At 42.2% G+C, this 19,876-nt stretch overlaps 3 protein-coding genes across 5 annotated transcripts in view; all 3 read left to right on the top strand.

Moving 5' to 3' along the window:
- Positions 1 to 11,357, top strand: part of ZSCAN25 (zinc finger and SCAN domain containing 25) — an 88,531-nt gene extending 77,174 nt beyond the window's left edge. The window contains exon 10 of the transcript XR_006605258.1: positions 10,356 to 11,357. The gene's annotated coding sequence lies outside the window, so the exon portion shown is untranslated. The remainder of the gene's footprint in view (positions 1 to 10,355) is intronic.
- A 7,613-nt stretch (positions 11,358 to 18,970) lies between these two features.
- LOC101676727 (cytochrome P450 3A12) overlaps positions 18,971 to 19,876 on the top strand; it is a 41,165-nt gene continuing 40,259 nt past the window's right edge. Inside the window, exon 1 of one of the 3 annotated variants that reach the window (XM_045075072.1) lies at positions 18,971 to 19,133. In XM_045075072.1, the coding sequence (XP_044931007.1) occupies positions 19,063 to 19,133 (71 nt within the window). In that variant the 5' untranslated portion in view covers positions 18,971 to 19,062. The remainder of the gene's footprint in view (positions 19,134 to 19,876) is intronic. The other 2 variants (XM_045075074.1, XM_045075073.1) reach the window with 2 other exon arrangements.
- LOC101676428 (cytochrome P450 3A12) overlaps positions 19,003 to 19,876 on the top strand; it is a 107,456-nt gene continuing 106,582 nt past the window's right edge. The window contains exon 1 of the mRNA XM_045075076.1: positions 19,003 to 19,133. The gene's annotated coding sequence lies outside the window, so the exon portion shown is untranslated. The remainder of the gene's footprint in view (positions 19,134 to 19,876) is intronic.

Below are 19,876 nucleotides of genomic sequence, written 5' to 3'. Positions count from 1 at the left end.
CTAACCCAACCGCAGTTTCTGCCTCTCCCAGGCAATCTGGAATTTCCTGATCAGCAGCAGTGAGAACATCTGCAAGATAAAACCCTTTTAAGGAAGGCAATGTTGCCTGGGATAATACATTCTCCCCCCTCCCCCGAAATAATATACTCTTAAATTCCTGTCCCACCTCCTTCTATCTGTAAAATCCTTCCATTTCATATAGTTCTCTTTACTAGATGGGATGCTGCTCATTCATAAATTGTTGAATAAAGCAAGTTAGATATTTAAATTTAAATTAACAGGGGCCAGAAACTAGAGATCACATATTCCAGGACTCCATTTATATGAAGCATCTAGAGTGGGTAAATCCCTAAAGATAGAATGTAGATTGGCGATTGCTAGGGGCTGGGGAAAGGAGAGAGTGGGGAGAACCTGCTTAATGGGCACAGGATTTTATTTTGGAGTAATGGAGATGTTTTGGAACCAAAAAGAGGTAGTGGCTGTATAACATTGTGAATGTATTATTAAAAAATGAAGTTGAGATGAGTAAATTTGAAGATCTCATTGGCTTTATGAAGCAATTCATGAATCTTCAGGCTACACACTCTCTAGCTAGTAGATAGATGCTTTGATGAGTTGTACAAAGAAGATTTTTATAGGCAGGAGGGTGGAGAAAGGAAGTTATTAGCAAAAGGAAAGATTATTTCAACAAGATCATCCTCCCTAGGGGGAAGGGCAGGGATCTTATTAGGTAGATTACCTCCTCTTCCCTCTGGAGGTTGGAGAAGGGCCCATGTGACAGGTTACCTCATTGGTGCTGACTGGAAGATTCCTGACTGACTGGTTAAGACAACATTTCTGGGAGAGGTTGAAATGGCAAGTAGATTAGGTACTAAGTCCTGGTTTGGTGGCTTGTCCTAGCATAAGTGACTCCATCTTGGGATTGTGGTTTTTCCCTCAAACAGTACTAAGTGACACTGAATCATTCACTTTAAAATGGTTAGTTTTGCTGCTGTAAACGTTGTTTTTTATAGTAGCAATGTCCACAGTAGTCAAACTATGGAAAGAGCCCATATGTCGATAGACAAATGAATGGATAAAGATGTGAATGTATGTACAATGGAATATTATACAGCCATCAGAAATGAAATCTTGTCTTTTGCAATGACATAGATGGAACTAGACGATATTATTCTCAGCAAAATAAGTCAATCAGAGAAAGTCAGCTATATGGTTTTACTCATATGTGGAATCTAAGAAACAAGACGGGATCATATGGGAAGGGAGGGAAATATAAAATTAGATGAAATTAGAGAGGAAGACAAACCGTAAGAGACTCTTTTTTTTTTTTTTTTTACATTTCCTTCCTTTCCTTTTTTTTTATTTTTAAATTTTATATATTTATTTATTTTTTAAAAAAATTTTCAATTTATTTATTTCCAGAAAAACAGTATTCATTATTTTTTCACCACACCCAGTGCTCCATGCAATCCGTGCCCTCTATAATACCGACCACCTGGTACCCCAACCTCCCACCCCCCGCCACTTCAAACCCCTCAGATTGTTTTTCAGAGTCCATAGTTTCTCGTGATTCACCTCCCCTTCCAATTTACCCCAACTCCCTTCTCCTCTCCCTCACCCCTTGTCCTCCATGATATTTGTTATGCTCCACAAATAAGTGAAACCATATGATATTTGACTCTCTCTGCTTGACTTATTTCACTCAGCATAATCTCTTCCAGTCCTGTCCATGTTGCTACAAAAGTTGGGTATTCGTCCTTTCTGATGGAGGCATAATACTCCATAGTGTATATGGACCACATCTTCCTTATCCATTCATCTGTTGAAGGGCATCTTAGTTCTTACTTTCTTTTTTTTTAAAATTAATTTATTTATTTTCAGAAAAACAGTATTCATTATTTTTTCACCACACCCAGTGCTCCATGCAATCCGTGCCCTTTATAATACCCACCACCTGGTACCCCAACCTCCCACCCCCCCGCCACTTCAAACCTCTCAGATTGTTTTTCAGAGTCCATGGTCTCTCATGATTCACCTCCCCTTCCAATTTCCCCCAACTCCCTTCTCCACTCTAACACCCCTTGATATTTGTTATGCTCCACAAATAAGTGAAACCATATGGTAATTGACTCTCTCTGCTTGACTTATTTCACTCAGCATAATCTCTCCCAGTCCCATCCATGTTGCTACAAAAGTTGAGTATTCATCCTTTCTGATGGAGACATAATACTCCATAGTGTATATGGACCACATGTTCCTTATCCATTCCTGAACCTCATCAAATCTATCTATGAAAGACCCACAGCAAATATCATCCTCAGTGGAAAAAAGCTTGCAGCCTTCCCGTTGAGATCAGGAACAAGACAAGGATGCCCACTTTCACCACTCTTGTTCAACAGAGTATTAGAAGTCCTACCAACAGCAATCAGACAACAAAGAGAAATAAAAGGTATCCAAATTGGCAATGAAGAAGTCAAACTCTCTCTCCTCGCAGATGACATGATTCTTTCTATGGAAAACCCAAAAGACTCCACCCCCAAACTACTAGAACTCATACAGCAATTCAGCAACGCGGCAGGATACAAAGTCGATGTGCAGAAATCAGTGGCTTTCTTATACACTAACAATGAAAATACAGAAAGGGAAATTAGAGAATCAATTCCATTTACTATAGCACCAAGAACCATAAGATACCTGGGAATAAACCTAACCAAAGAGGCAAAGGATCTGTACTTGAGGAACTACAGAACACTCATGAAAGAAATTGAAGACACAAAAAGATGGAAGACCATTCCATGCTCTTGGATCAGAAGAATAAACATGGTTAAAATGTCTATATTGCCTAGAGCAATCTATACTTTTAATGCCATTGCGATCAAAATTCCACCAGTATTCTTCAAAGAGCTGGAGCAAATAATCCAAAAATTTGTATGGAATCAGAAGAGACCCCGAATCGCTAAGGAAATGTTGAAAACAAAAATAAAGCTGGGGGTATCACGTTACCTGATTTCAAGCTTTATTACAAAGCTGTGATCACCAAGACAGCATGGTACTGGCATAAAAACAGACACATAGACCAGTGGAACAGAGTAGAGAGCCCAGATATGGACCCTCAACTCTATGGTCAATTAATCTTCGACAAAACAGGAAAAAATATTCAGTGGAAAAAAGACAGTCTCTTCAATAAATGGTGCTGGGGAAACTGGACAGCTATAAGTAGAAGAATGAAACTCGACCATTCTCTTACACTGTACACAAACATAAGAGACTCTTAATGACAGAAAACAAACTGAGGGTTGCTGGAGGGGAGGTGCAGGGGGGATGGGGTAACTGGGTGACAGGCATTAAGGAGGGCATGTGATGTAGTGAGTGCTGGTTGTTATATAAGACTGATAAATCACTGAACTCTACCTCTGAAACTAATTATACACTATATGTTAATTGATTGGATTTAAATAAAATTAAAAATTAAAAAAATGGTTAATTTTATGTTATGTGACTTTTACCTCAATAACTTTTTTTTTTTTAAATCCAGAAATTACCCTGGCAGGTGTTAAGACAGGTCACTGTAGTCGCTTTTTCCAGAGGCCCTCCCCTGTCTCCAGTTCCCTGCTGACCAGTGTAGGCTTTAGCCTTGGCCTAGAAGTGGAGGATCCTTATCTGGGGCTGTGATCTGATTACTTCCTTATTAGCAGCAATAAAAATCAGCTTGACTTAGATAAGTACTTTGCAACCAAGAAATGATAAACATACTCACCAATGATAATGATGGTAAACTGGCCTTTCTCACAGCACCAAATGCCCTCTCTCCTTCTCTTCTTCTGGTCAAATACTCCTCTGTTCATGGTACAACCTGTGTCACCCTCCTATGGTAAATACCCTCTCCCTACCCTCTGCAGGGTGGCTCCCCATCTCACATTTCTCTGCCTTCCCCCAAGCTCCCAATACCTTTGGGGATGTCTGCATACAGTGGAGCACCCCACCTAGGTCCTCTATGTAAGTGCATTTTCTAATAGTCTTTTCTTTTCTTCTTTAAGTGCATGCCACGTCCAACTTGGAACCCATCATGGGGCTTAACTCACATCCCTGAGATCAAGACCTGGGCTGAGATCCAGAGCCAGATGTTTCACTGACTCAGTCACCAGGAGCCCCTCCCTTGGTCATAATCTTGTTTAGACTTTGCCTCCAGGGTGTGTCCTAGCACTGGGCACAGTGAAGACTGATTCAGATGGATAGAGAGGTCCCCAGGGTCCTGGAAATAAACATGTAACCAACCAGAATCTCCTGCTGGAGCTCAGAAGAAGGCCGCAGTTGGCAAGGCATGTTGTCTGGAAAAAATCAGTGGGCTTGGCAGCTGCCATTGTACCATGTCTCTTTGGGAATCCCTTGGAACTGTGCAAAAATGTTTGATGAGTGTTTGTGTATTTTCTAGGAGGAGATTGATTTCTTTCATCTGATTATCAAAGAAGGCTGTGTTCTAACTAAAGGTCAGGAACTCTAGCTTGTAAACGTAGATAATCTTGGCCAAATGAACCCTCTGACCTTCTCCTTTCCCCTCTGTCCCTTGCTGAACAGTTCATGAAGTTTTTGTTGTTGTCGTTTTAAAAGATTTTATTTACTCGTTTGACAGAGAGTTCACAAGTAGGCAGAGAGACAGGCAGAGGGAGGGGGAAGCAGACTCCCTGCTGAGCAGAGAGCCTGATTCTTGATTCCAGGACCCTGAGATCATGACCTGAGCCGAAGGCAGAGGCTCAACCAACTGAGCCACCCAGGTGCCCCAGGAAATTTTTCAAGGTAGAAAAATATGTAATTTTTTCAGTGATTTTTGAACTTTTTATCCTAGGAGCCCCAAGCTGTCTTCCTGACAAAAACTAGTAGTGATGTTCTTCTTAAATACAGCAAAAAGTTAATTGAAGAGATTTTTTTTTTAATTTTAATGAAATCCCATTTATTTATTTATTTTTTTAAATTTTTTATTTTTTATAAACATATATTTTTATCCCCAGGGGTACAGGTCTGTGAATCACCAGGTTTACACACTTCACAGCACTCACCAAATCACATACCCTCCCCAATGTCCATAATCCCACCCCCTTCTCCCAAACCCCCTCCCCCCAGCAACCCTCAGTTTGTTTTGTGAGATTAAGAGTCACTTATGGTTTGTCTCCCTCCCAATCCCATCTTCTTTCATTTATTCTTCTCGTACCCACTTAAGCCCCCATGTTGCATCACCACTTCCTCATATCAGGGAGATCATATGATAGTTGTCTTTCTCTGCTTGACTTATTTCGCTAAGCATGATACGCTCTAGTTCCATCCAAAAGGAGCTGGAGAAAGAACAAGAAAGAAACCCTAAGCCCAGCAGGAGAAATTGAAGAGATTTTATTATTTAAAAGAAGGTGGGGGGACGCCTGGGTGGCTCAGTTGGTTAAGCAGCTGCCTTCGGCTCAGGTCATGATCCCAGGGTCCTGGGATCAAGTCCCACATCGGGCTCTTTGCTCGGCAGGGAGCCTGCTTCTCCCTCTGCCTCTGCCTGCCTCTTTGTCTGCCTGTGCTCACTTGCTCTCTCTCCCTCTGTCTCTTACAAATAAATAAATAAAATCTTAAAAAAAAAAAAAGAAGGTGGGGATTAGGGAGGGCACAGATTGCATGGAGCACTGGGTGTGGTACAAAAACAATGAATACTGTTACACTGAAAAGAAATAAAATAATAAAAAAATAAAAGAAGTTACTACTTTTGAAAAGGCTATATGTTCATAAGGTAAAACATTAAAGTGGTATAAGAGGAAAGTACTTTTATACTATGAAGAATGATATTTCCTTTAGGTTTTTCGGTAGATCCTTTCATCATGTTAAGAAAATTCCCTATTTGTACTTTAAGACTTTTATGTCATAAATGGGAATTGAATATTATCAAATGCTTTTTCTAAAAATATTTTGATGATAGGACTTTTCTTAATTAGTTAATGTGATAACTGATATTTCTATTTTTCTCGTTAAGTTCTAGAGTCAAATCCAACTTGGTCAGAGTGTGTTATCATAGCTGCATTAGGTGTGCCAGCCGAGGGTCAAGCAAAACACACTAGGAGTTCAACAATTAGAGACAACTGCTTGTTGACCCATGAATTGATTCAGGCAATTGGAGACGACTTGCCCTCTCCTCTGTCCTTGGAACGTGTGTTTTGCTGCCTTCCCCGTCCCAGAAATTGCCCCAAAGACACAGCTTCAACATAGTGATGTGGTGTTAAGATGTTCTGGACAGTGCACATGACTGAAACAAGTTAAGGGCTCTCTAAACTATTAAGATGTGGCATTTGGGTGTGGAGATTTACTTCTTCAGCTGCCTAAGACAAAACTTGTGAGTAAATTCCCTTTGCTTATTAAAACTGCTGATCTGGGGGTGGTATTCTATTACTCAGATGTCTTCCTGCCTTTTTGCCTACAGGAACCAGTTTCAGATTACACCTGAGTAGGTTTTGAACTCAATCTTCCTTGAATGTTATTTGAGATTCAACTTGACCAATATCTAAGGAAACAGAGAAAGCTGATAAGCTGTTCCCTGTTGAAAAGAATGCATGGTTAATTTTTTCTTGGCTGTACTAAAAGTGTCTGTTAGTTTTCTCTGGTATAACTGAATGATGTCTGGGTCCTAGTTATATTTCTACCCCATGCATTGGAGCAGAGTATGGAAAGTACATGATGAACATAGTGCAGGAAGGAGTAGATGAGAGCCATGGGGTATGTGCGGTGTTTTTTCCAACACACATGTCTTCCTTCACACCCTCTGTGCAACTCTGAGGATGTGAGTCTCCTTGGGTCAGGTGTTCCTCCTAGGGAAGGATGGGGTGCAAAGCTCATGCCTCTATTATTTCACCCTTGCAGACAAAGCCATTTTCATTGGGTCAGTGCTGGCTGCATTTCAGTCTCCAGCAATGACTAGCCTATCGCTGTTGGGATGGATTCCATGCAGCTGGGGCAGGCACTGAGGTGAACAGGGCAGGTGGATGCTCAAATTAGGCTCAGTTACGAGTCATTCCAGCCAAGCCTGGTATTTGGAGGTTGAAACCAAGTCTCTGTGGGTAAAATAAAGTAAAATAAGAGGCTTTGTGTTTAGGTGAGAGAATTAATTGTCCAGATTATCAGGTGACTGGAATCTTTCCTTGTTTTTGTGTGCTCTCTGTAGTTCTCTGCTGGGGAACACAGGGTGGGGGGGGGGGATCCCACCCAAGAATACACTTACTTGCCATCTTGCATGTGTCTTCCCTGCTGAGATGAGGCAGAGTCCTTTGTTCTGGAAGACCCCCCAAAAAGTTGCTGTGTGGGTTGCCATGGAGTTTGGGACAGAATTTTAACCAGCTTGCTGTTGCAGCCGGGGTGCATACCTCCACCCGTATCAGGGAAGGGCAAGCATTGAATACCAATATTTCAGAATACAGACTTTTCAGTCTCTCTTCATGTTTACTATTTACAATTTCTTCTTGTTATCAGTGGCTGTTGGAAACCCAATGCAGTCAGTGAGTCTCAATCTTTGTATCTGTAAACAGGGATAATAGCATGACCTCTGGAATGGTGCCTAGTGAAGGCACCAAAGGGGGGCCTTCAGAATATTTCAGAATTCCTAGGACTCTCTGGGGATCATCTTCCAGCTTCCTATGTATGTCCATTGTTGCTATTCAAGATTGCAGCCACTTCTTTCTTTCTTTTGTTTTTTTAAAATTTTTATTTCTTTTCAGCGTAACAGTATTCATTGTTTTTGCACCACACCCAGTGCTCCATGCAATCCGTGCCCTCTATAATACCCACCACCTGGTTCCCCCAACCTCCCACCCCCCCCACCACTTCAAACCCCTCAGATGTTTTTCAGAGTCCATAGTCTCTCATGGTTCGCCTCCCCTTCCAATTTCCCCCCACTCCCTTCTCCTAACTCCCCATGTCCTCCATGCTATTTGTTATGCTCTACAAATAAGTGAAACCATATGATACTTGACTCTCTCTGCTTGACTTATTTCACTCAGCATAATCTCTTCCAGTCCCGTCCATGTTGCTACAAAAGTTGGGTGTTCATCCTTTTTGATGGAGGCATAATACGCCATAGTGTATATGAACCACATCTTTCTTATCCATTCGTTCGTTGAAGGGCATCTTGGTTCTTTCCACAGTTTGGCGACCGTGGCCATTGCTGCTATAAACATTGGGGTACAGATGGCCCTTCTTTTCACAACATCTGTATCTTTGGGGTAAATACCCAAGTTCTATTTTTAATTTCTTTTTTTTTTTTAATTTTTAATTTTTTATAAACATATATTTTTATCCCCAGGGGTACAGGTCTGTGAATCACCAGGTTTACACACTTCACAGCACTCACCAAAGCACATACCCTCCCCAATGTCCATAACCCCACCCCCTTCTTCCAACCCCCCTCCCCCCAGCAACCCTCAGTTTGTTTTGTGAGATTAAGAGTCACTTATGGTTTGTCTCCCTCCCAATTCCATCTTGTTTCATTGATTCTTCTCCTACCCACTTAAGCCCCCATGTTGCATCACCACTTCCTCATATCAGGGAGATCATATGATAGTTGTCTTTCTCTGCTTGACTTATTTCGCTAAGCATGATATGCTCTAGTTCCATCCATGTTGTCGCAAATGGCAAGATTTCATTTCTTTTGATGGCTGCATAGTATTCCATTGTGTATATATACCACATCTTCTTGATCCATTCATCTGTTGATGGACATCTAGGTTCTTTCCATAGTTTGGCTATTGTGGACATTGCTGCTATAAACATTCGGGTGCACGTGCCCCTTTGGATCACTACATTTGTATCTTTAGGGTAAATACCCAATAGTGCAATTGCTGGGTCATAGGGCAGTTCTATTTCCAACATTTTGAGGAACCTCCATGCTGTTTTCCAGAGTGGCTGCACCAGCTTGCATTCCCACCAAGTGTGTAGGAGGGTTCCCCTTTCTCTGCATCCTCGCCAGCATCTGTCATTTCCTGACTTGTTGATTTTAGCCATTCTGACTGGTGTGAGGTGATATCTCATTGTGGTTTTGATTTGTATTTCCCTGATGCCGAGTGATATGGAGCACTTTTTCATGTGTCTGTTGGCCATCTGGATGTCTTCTTTGCAGAAATGTCTGTTCATGTCCTCTGCCCATTTCTTGATTGGATTATTTGTTCTTTGGGTGTTGAGTTTGCTAAGTTCTTTATAGATTCTGGACACTAGTCCTTTATCTGATATGTTGTTTGCAAATATCTTCTCCCATTCTGTCAGTTGTCTTTTGATTTTGTGAACTGTTTCCTTTGCTGTGCAAAAGCTTTTGATCTTGATGAAATCCCAATAGTTCATTTTTGCCCTTGCTTCCCTTGCCTTTTGCGTTGTTCCTAGGAAGATGTTGCTGCGGCTGAGGTCGAAGAGGTTGCTGCCTGTGTTCTCCTCAAGGATTTTGATGGATTCCTTTCGCACATTGAGGTCCTTCATCCATTTTGAGTCTATTTTCGTGTGTGGTGTAAGGAAATGGTCCAATTTCATTTTTCTGCATGTGGTACGAGAAGAATAAATGAAAGAAGATGGGATTGGGAGGGAGACAAACCATAAGTGACTCTTAATCTCACAAAACAGAGGGTTGCTGGGGGGAGGGGTTTGGGAGAAGGGGGTGGTATTATGTACATTGGGGAGGGTATGTGTTTTGGTGAGTGCTGTGAAGTGTGTAAACCTGGTGATTCACAGACCTGTACTCCTGGGGATAAAAATATATGTTTACAAAAAATAAAAAAAATAAAAATAAAAAAATAAAAATAAATAAAAGTATGATAACTCTTAAAACACAAAGCACAAGTTGTATAATTGATAAAGAGGTAGAATTATTTTGCCATCTTTGCATTATTTTTGGCAAGAAACTGCATAAAAATTAAGTCAGAATTGATATGTTACATAAGTTCACATAAATTATCAACTTTAATCTGAGCTAAATTGTGTATCTATGTTGTCCCAGCACCATTTATTGAAGAGACTGTCTTTTTTTCCACTGGATATTTTTTCCTGTTTTGTCAAAGATTATTTGCCCATAGAGTTGAAGGTCCATATCTGGGCTCTCTACTCTGTTCCACTGGTCTATGTGTCTGTTTTTTTATGCCAGTATCATGCTGTCTTGGTGATCTCAGCTTCGTAGTAAAGCTTGAAATCAGGTAACGTGATGCCCCTAGTTTTATTTTTGTTTTTCAACATTTCCTTAACAATTCAGGGTCTCTTCTGATTCCATACAAATTTTTGGATTATTTGCTTCAGCTCTTTGAAAATACCGGTGGAATTTTGATTGGAATGCAGCCACTTCTTTCTTAATTATCTCTTTGCAGGGCTCCATTGTCCCAGAGATTCCTGAGGTATGCCACATAATCCAGTTTCTCAGGCCATGCAGACACAGAACATGGGTCAGAGTGGTATTAATGAGCAGTGTAATTTCCAGGTATGTTCTTAGATCTCACAGCAGGTGTGTGGCCTGGTCACCAACAATCCACCCAGAAAGGACACACAGGAAGCCCTGCAATTTTACCTTTAATAACTTAACTCCACCAATCTTTCTGGATGCTCCTCTGAGCATATAGGGCTTGGCTGGGGACTAAGGACATAATGTTGACAAGTACTCAGACTGCACCCTTGAGAAGCTCTCTATATGTAAGGAAAAGAGGTGTGTAGACCAACTACAGGACTGGAGGATAGAAAGGATGATAATAGAACTGGGACTGGGGGACAGAAATTTCCCAGAGGATGAAGTGGTTATATCTGTTCAAGGATATTGAGGAGGAAAGACTCTAACAGAGGGGATTCTGTTATAGCTCATTTTGAAGGATGAGTAAGGATCCTTGTAGGGGGTATAAGGGTATAAGGGCATTTCTAGGCAGAGAAAACTACATCAGTAAAGATATGTAGATCTACACTTTCTTGTTTGCAGAGTTTCAAGTATTTAGAGGTGCAGGGAGCCATGCTGACAAGGACAGGTTAGAGATTTAAGGACAGTAATTTTAATGAGTTTATGTAACTTTTGAGATTACTGGAAGCACTGAGTTGTTTATTGATTTCCCAAAGAATATGAACTCACAGAAGGTCAAACTTGGAGTGTCCAGGATGCTTTGTCAGCACTCATGGCTGGGGAGCACCTGTGGGTGGAGCTCGGGTGTCACGCTACTGGCTGTTGCTCCAGCCCCGCCCCCTTTTCAGTATATACATTCCAGCCTCACTGAATCACCGCTGGTGAGAGGGGAAGCTCCGCACCCACAAGCCAGCAAGGACTAACACACACTGCTGAACGGAAGCAGAGAGAATTCACAGAGGAAAAGTGGCCATGGACCTGATTCCAAGCTTTTCCATGGAAACCTGGCTTCTCCTGGCTATCAGCCTGGTCCTCCTCTATCTGTGAGTAACTGTCCAGGTTCATTGCCTCTAGAACCCCGGACTTGGGTTGCTAATCAGCATCTATTTTCTTTGTCTGCTTTGAGGATCAAAAGAGTTAACAAAGGGGAAGTTGCTTACGTGTTGGGCACCTCAAACATGCTAGGAACAGGTAAGGGGTTATTATTGACCTTACCAGATCTGAAGAAGGAGTGTCTCCCTCACCCCCCAACTCCAATTGCTGTAGCCAGGAGGTAGAGTGACATTGCTTGCTCCTAGGGATGAGCTTCTGATTGACTACCAGCTGGGGTGTAGACTAATCAAGCTACATTCAGGAGAGGTAGAAAAATCACCAGGTCTGGTGCTCTGGGGTCCTCAAGCCCTTCCCAAGCTGTGGGAATGCTGGAGGCAGAGGGACTGGGTTAGATTTTTGTCTCATTATCTTGATCTCCTTGGTCTCTTTCCTCTACAGGAAACATGTAGAAGGATTGGACCTTTGTCGCTCAGGGGGTCCTGCTCTCCTCTCTCCACCACCAGCCATCATGTACACAAGGCTCCTGGTGCACCCAGACTTTGAGGGGGGCTGGAGATGCCTCACTTTCTCTTCTGACTAGGCTCTTTCCTCTTTGCCCTTCTCCTAACTATCCCCTGGCCCTGTAATATGCAGAGCTCTTGAACTCTAAATGAGCATCTTTAGAGGTGAGGAGACTTGGCTGATTTCTTTTTTTTTTAGCTTATGGGTTTTTTTTTTTTTTTTTTTTATAAACATATATTTTTATCCCCAGGGGTACAGGTCTGTGAATCACCAGGTTTACACACTTCACAGCACTCACCAAAGCACATACCCTCCCCAATGTCCATAACCCCACCCCCTTCTTCCAACCCCCCTCCCCCCAGCAACCCTCAGTTTGTTTTGTGAGATTAAGAGTCACTTATGGTTTGTCTCCCCCTCCCAATTCCATCTTGTTTCATTGATTCTTCTCCTACCCACTTAAGCCCCCATGTTGCATCACCACTTCCTCATATCAGGGAGATCATATGATAGTTGTCTTTCTCTGCTTGACTTATTTCGCTAAGCATGATATGCTCTAGTTCCATCCATGTTGTCGCAAATGGCAAGATTTCATTTCTTTTGATGGCTGCATAGTATTCCATTGTGTATATATACCACATCTTCTTGATCCATTCATCTGTTGATGGACATCTAGGTTCTTTCCATAGTTTGGCTATTGTGGACATTGCTGCTATAAACATTCGGGTGCACGTGCCCCTTTGGATCACTACATTTGTATCTTTAGGGTAAATACCCAATAGTGCAATTGCTGGGTCATAGGGCAGTTCTATTTCCAACATTTTGAGGAACCTCCATGCTGTTTTCCAGAGTGGCTGCACCAGCTTGCATTCCCACCAAGTGTGTAGGAGGGTTCCCCTTTCTCTGCATCCTCGCCAGCATCTGTCATTTCCTGACTTGTTGATTTTAGCCATTCTGACTGGTGTGAGGTGATATCTCATTGTGGTTTTGATTTGTATTTCCCTGATGCCGAGTGATATGGAGCACTTTTTCATGTGTCTGTTGGCCATCTGGATGTCTTCTTTGCAGAAATGTCTGTTCATGTCCTCTGCCCATTTCTTGATTGGATTATTTGTTCTTTGGGTGTTGAGTTTGCTAAGTTCTTTATAGATTCTGGACACTAGTCCTTTATCTGATATGTTGTTTGCAAATATCTTCTCCCATTCTGTCAGTTGTCTTTTGATTTTGTGAACTGTTTCCTTTGCTGTGCAAAAGCTTTTGATCTTGATGAAATCCCAATAGTTCATTTTTGCCCTTGCTTCCCTTGCCTTTTGCGTTGTTCCTAGGAAGATGTTGCTGCGGCTGAGGTCGAAGAGGTTGCTGCCTGTGTTCTCCTCAAGGATTTTGATGGATTCCTTTCGCACATTGAGGTCCTTCATCCATTTTGAGTCTATTTTCGTGTGTGGTGTAAGGAAATGGTCCAATTTCATTTTTCTGCATGTGGTACGAGAAGAATAAATGAAAGAAGATGGGATTGGGAGGGAGACAAACCATAAGTGACTCTTAATCTCACAAAACAGAGGGTTGCTGGGGGGAGGGGTTTGGGAGAAGGGGGTGGTATTATGTACATTGGGGAGGGTATGTGTTTTGGTGAGTGCTGTGAAGTGTGTAAACCTGGTGATTCACAGACCTGTACTCCTGGGGATAAAAATATATGTTTACAAAAAATAAAAAAAATAAAAATAAAAAAATAAAAATAAATAAAAGTATGATAACTCTTAAAACACAAAGCACAAGTTGTATAATTGATAAAGAGGTAGAATTATTTTGCCATCTTTGCATTATTTTTGGCAAGAAACTGCATAAAAATTAAGTCAGAATTGATATGTTACATAAGTTCACATAAATTATCAACTTTAATCTGAGCTAAATTGTGTATCTATGTTGTCCCAGCACCATTTATTGAAGAGACTGTCTTTTTTCCACTGGATATTTTTTCCTGTTTTGTCAAAGATTATTTGCCCATAGAGTTGAAGGTCCATATCTGGGCTCTCTACTCTGTTCCACTGGTCTATGTGTCTGTTTTTATGCCAGTATCATGCTGTCTTGGTGATCTCAGCTTCGTAGTAAAGCTTGAAATCAGGTAACGTGATGCCCCTAGTTTTATTTTTGTTTTTCAACATTTCCTTAACAATTCAGGGTCTCTTCTGATTCCATACAAATTTTTGGATTATTTGCTTCAGCTCTTTGAAAATACCGGTGGAATTTTGATTGGAATGCAGCCACTTCTTTCTTAATTATCTCTTTGCAGGGCTCCATTGTCCCAGAGATTCCTGAGGTATGCCACATAATCCAGTTTCTCAGGCCATGCAGACACAGAACATGGGTCAGAGTGGTATTAATGAGCAGTGTAATTTCCAGGTATGTTCTTAGATCTCACAGCAGGTGTGTGGCCTGGTCACCAACAATCCACCCAGAAAGGACACACAGGAAGCCCTGCAATTTTACCTTTAATAACTTAACTCCACCAATCTTTCTGGATGCTCCTCTGAGCATATAGGGCTTGGCTGGGGACTAAGGACATAATGTTGACAAGTACTCAGACTGCACCCCCTTGAGAAGCTCTCTATATGTAAGGAAAAGAGGTGTGTGTAGACCAACTACAGGACTGGAGGATAGAAAGGATGATAATAGAACTGGGACTGGGGGACAGAAATTTCCCAGAGGATGAAGTGGTTATATCTGTTCAAGGATATTGAGGAGGAAAGACTCTAACAGAGGGGATTCTGTTATAGCTCATTTTGAAGGATGAGTAAGGATCCTTGTAGGGGGTATAAGGGTATATAAGGGCATTTCTAGGCAGAGAAAACTACATCAGTAAAGATATGTAGATCTACACTTTCTTGTTTGCAGAGTTTCAAGTATTTAGAGGTGCAGGGAGCCATGCTGACAAGGACAGGTTAGAGATTTAAGGACAGTAATTTTAATGAGTTTATGTAACTTTTGAGATTACTGGAAGCACTGAGTTGTTTATTGATTTCCCAAAGAATATGAACTCACAGAAGGTCAAACTTGGAGTGTCCAGGATGCTTTGTCAGCACTCATGGCTGGGGAGCACCTGTGGGTGGAGCTCGGGTGTCACGCTACTGGCTGTTGCTCCAGCCCCGCCCCCTTTTCAGTATATACATTCCAGCCTCACTGAATCACCGCTGGTGAGAGGGGAAGCTCCGCACCCACAAGCCAGCAAGGACTAACACACACTGCTGAACGGAAGCAGAGAGAATTCACAGAGGAAAAGTGGCCATGGACCTGATTCCAAGCTTTTCCATGGAAACCTGGCTTCTCCTGGCTATCAGCCTGGTCCTCCTCTATCTGTGAGTAACTGTCCAGGTTCATTGCCTCTAGAACCCCGGACTTGGGTTGCTAATCAGCATCTATTTTCTTTGTCTGCTTTGAGGATCAAAAGAGTTAACAAAGGGGAAGTTGCTTACGTGTTGGGCACCTCAAACATGCTAGGAACAGGTAAGGGGTTATTATTGACCTTACCAGATCTGAAGAAGGAGTGAGTGTCTCCCTCACCCCAACTCCAATTGCTGTAGCCAGGAGGTAGAGTGACATTGCTTGCTCCTAGGGATGAGCTTCTGATTGACTACCAGCTGGGGTGTAGACTAATCAAGCTACATTCAGGAGAGGTAGAAAAATCACCAGGTCTGGTGCTCTGGGGTCCTCAAGCCCTTCCCAAGCTGTGGGAATGCTGGAGGCAGAGGGACTGGGTTAGATTTTTGTCTCATTATCTTGATCTCCTTGGTCTCTTTCCTCTACAGGAAACATGTAGAAGGATTGGACCTTTGTCGCTCAGGGGGTCCTGCTCTCCTCTCTCCACCACCAGCCATCATGTACACAAGGCTCCTGGTGCACCCAGACTTTGAGGGGGGCTGGAGATGCCTCACTTTCTCTTCTGACTAGGCTCTTTCCTCTTTGCCCTTCTCCTAACTATCCCCTGGCCCTGTAATATGCAGAGCTCTTGAACTCTAAATGAGCATCTTTAGAGGTGAGGAGACTTGGCTGATTTCTTTTTTTTAAGCTTATGGGTTTTTTTTTTTATTTTTTATAAACATATATTTTTATCCCCAGGGGTACAGGTCTGTGAATCACCAGGTTTACACACTTCACAGCACTCACCAAAGCACATACCCTCCCCAATGTCCATAACCCCACCCCCTTCTTCCAACCCCCCTCCCCCCAGCAACCCTCAGTTTGTTTTGTGAGATTAAGAGTCACTTATGGTTTGTCTCCCTCCCAATTCCATCTTGTTTCATTGATTCTTCTCCTACCCACTTAAGCCCCCATGTTGCATCACCACTTCCTCATATCAGGGAGATCATATGATAGTTGTCTTTCTCTGCTTGACTTATTTCGCTAAGCATGATATGCTCTAGTTCCATCCATGTTGTCGCAAATGGCAAGATTTCATTTCTTTTGATGGCTGCATAGTATTCCATTGTGTATATATACCACATCTTCTTGATCCATTCATCTGTTGATGGACATCTAGGTTCTTTCCATAGTTTGGCTATTGTGGACATTGCTGCTATAAACATTCGGGTGCACGTGCCCCTTTGGATCACTACATTTGTATCTTTAGGGTAAATACCCAATAGTGCAATTGCTGGGTCATAGGGCAGTTCTATTTCCAACATTTTGAGGAACCTCCATGCTGTTTTCCAGAGTGGCTGCACCAGCTTGCATTCCCACCAAGTGTGTAGGAGGGTTCCCCTTTCTCTGCATCCTCGCCAGCATCTGTCATTTCCTGACTTGTTGATTTTAGCCATTCTGACTGGTGTGAGGTGATATCTCATTGTGGTTTTGATTTGTATTTCCCTGATGCCGAGTGATATGGAGCACTTTTTCATGTGTCTGTTGGCCATCTGGATGTCTTCTTTGCAGAAATGTCTGTTCATGTCCTCTGCCCATTTCTTGATTGGATTATTTGTTCTTTGGGTGTTGAGTTTGCTAAGTTCTTTATAGATTCTGGACACTAGTCCTTTATCTGATATGTTGTTTGCAAATATCTTCTCCCATTCTGTCAGTTGTCTTTTGATTTTGTGAACTGTTTTTCCTTTGCTGTGCAAAAGCTTTTGATCTTGATGAAATCCCAATAGTTCATTTTTGCCCTTGCTTCCCTTGCCTTTTGCGTTGTTCCTAGGAAGATGTTGCTGCGGCTGAGGTCGAAGAGGTTGCTGCCTGTGTTCTCCTCAAGGATTTTGATGGATTCCTTTCGCACATTGAGGTCCTTCATCCATTTTGAGTCTATTTTCGTGTGTGGTGTAAGGAAATGGTCCAATTTCATTTTTCTGCATGTGGTACGAGAAGAATAAATGAAAGAAGATGGGATTGGGAGGGAGACAAACCATAAGTGACTCTTAATCTCACAAAACAGAGGGTTGCTGGGGGGAGGGGTTTGGGAGAAGGGGGTGGTATTATGTACATTGGGGAGGGTATGTGTTTTGGTGAGTGCTGTGAAGTGTGTAAACCTGGTGATTCACAGACCTGTACTCCTGGGGATAAAAATATATGTTTACAAAAAATAAAAAAAAAATAAAAATAAAAAAATAAAAATAAATAAAAGTATGATAACTCTTAAAACACAAAGCACAAGTTGTATAATTGATAAAGAGGTAGAATTATTTTGCCATCTTTGCATTATTTTTGGCAAGAAACTGCATAAAAATTAAGTCAGAATTGATATGTTACATAAGTTCACATAAATTATCAACTTTAATCTGAGCTAAATTGTGTATCTATGTTGTCCCAGCACCATTTATTGAAGAGACTGTCTTTTTTCCACTGGATATTTTTTCCTGTTTTGTCAAAGATTATTTGCCCATAGAGTTGAAGGTCCATATCTGGGCTCTCTACTCTGTTCCACTGGTCTATGTGTCTGTTTTTATGCCAGTATCATGCTGTCTTGGTGATCTCAGCTTCGTAGTAAAGCTTGAAATCAGGTAACGTGATGCCCCTAGTTTTATTTTTGTTTTTCAACATTTCCTTAACAATTCAGGGTCTCTTCTGATTCCATACAAATTTTTGGATTATTTGCTTCAGCTCTTTGAAAATACCGGTGGAATTTTGATTGGAATGCAGCCACTTCTTTCTTAATTATCTCTTTGCAGGGCTCCATTGTCCCAGAGATTCCTGAGGTATGCCACATAATCCAGTTTCTCAGGCCATGCAGACACAGAACATGGGTCAGAGTGGTATTAATGAGCAGTGTAATTTCCAGGTATGTTCTTAGATCTCACAGCAGGTGTGTGGCCTGGTCACCAACAATCCACCCAGAAAGGACACACAGGAAGCCCTGCAATTTTACCTTTAATAACTTAACTCCACCAATCTTTCTGGATGCTCCTCTGAGCATATAGGGCTTGGCTGGGGACTAAGGACATAATGTTGACAAGTACTCAGACTGCACCCTTGAGAAGCTCTCTATATGTAAGGAAAAGAGGTGTGTGTAGACCAACTACAGGACTGGAGGATAGAAAGGATGATAATAGAACTGGGACTGGGGGACAGAAATTTCCCAGAGGATGAAGTGGTTATATCTGTTCAAGGATATTGAGGAGGAAAGACTCTAACAGAGGGGATTCTGTTATAGCTCATTTTGAAGGATGAGTAAGGATCCTTGTAGGGGGTATAAGGGTATAAGGGCATTTCTAGGCAGAGAAAAAACTACATCAGTAAAGATATGTAGATCTACACTTTCTTGTTTGCAGAGTTTCAAGTATTTAGAGGTGCAGGGAGCCATGCTGACAAGGACAGGTTAGAGATTTAAGGACAGTAATTTTAATGAGTTTATGTAACTTTTGAGATTACTGGAAGCACTGAGTTGTTTATTGATTTCCCAAAGAATATGAACTCACAGAAGGTCAAACTTGGAGTGTCCAGGATGCTTTGTCAGCACTCATGGCTGGGGAGCACCTGTGGGTGGAGCTCGGGTGTCACGCTACTGGCTGTTGCTCCAGCCCCGCCCCCTTTTCAGTATATACATTCCAGCCTCACTGAATCACCGCTGGTGAGAGGGGAAGCTCCGCACCCACAAGCCAGCAAGGACTAACACACACTGCTGAACGGAAGCAGAGAGAATTCACAGAGGAAAAGTGGCCATGGACCTGATTCCAAGCTTTTCCATGGAAACCTGGCTTCTCCTGGCTATCAGCCTGGTCCTCCTCTATCTGTGAGTAACTGTCCAGGTTCATTGCCTCTAGAACCCCGGACTTGGGTTGCTAATCAGCATCTATTTTCTTTGTCTGCTTTGAGGATCAAAAGAGTTAACAAAGGGGAAGTTGCTTACGTGTTGGGCACCTCAAACATGCTAGGAACAGGTAAGGGGTTATTATTGACCTTACCAGATCTGAAGAAGGAGTGTCTCCCTCACCCCAACTCCAATTGCTGTAGCCAGGAGGTAGAGTGACATTGCTTGCTCCTAGGGATGAGCTTCTGATTGACTACCAGCTGGGGTGTAGACTAATCAAGCTACATTCAGGAGAGGTAGAAAAATCACCAGGTCTGGTGCTCTGGGGTCCTCAAGCCCTTCCCAAGCTGTGGGAATGCTGGAGGCAGAGGGACTGGGTTAGATTTTTGTCTCATTATCTTGATCTCCTTGGTCTCTTTCCTCTACAGGAAACATGTAGAAGGATTGGACCTTTGTCGCTCAGGGGGTCCTGCTCTCCTCTCTCCACCACCAGCCATCATGTACACAAGGCTCCTGGTGCACCCAGACTTTGAGGGGGGCTGGAGATGCCTCACTTTCTCTTCTGACTAGGCTCTTTCCTCTTTGCCCTTCTCCTAACTATCCCCTGGCCCTGTAATATGCAGAGCTCTTGAACTCTAAATGAGCATCTTTAGAGGTGAGGAGACTTGGCTGATTTCTTTTTTTTAAGCTTATGGGTTTTTTTTTTTATTTTTTATAAACATATA

This window comes from Mustela putorius, unplaced genomic scaffold, assembly GCF_011764305.1.
Source record: "Mustela putorius furo isolate JIRA1106 unplaced genomic scaffold, ASM1176430v1.1 tig00000139_pilon_pilon_pilon, whole genome shotgun sequence".
In the NCBI taxonomy this organism is placed as follows: Eukaryota; Metazoa; Chordata; class Mammalia; order Carnivora; family Mustelidae; genus Mustela; species Mustela putorius.
Note: the sequence above shows the minus strand (reverse complement) of the source record. Positions and strands in the feature narration are given on the sequence as shown.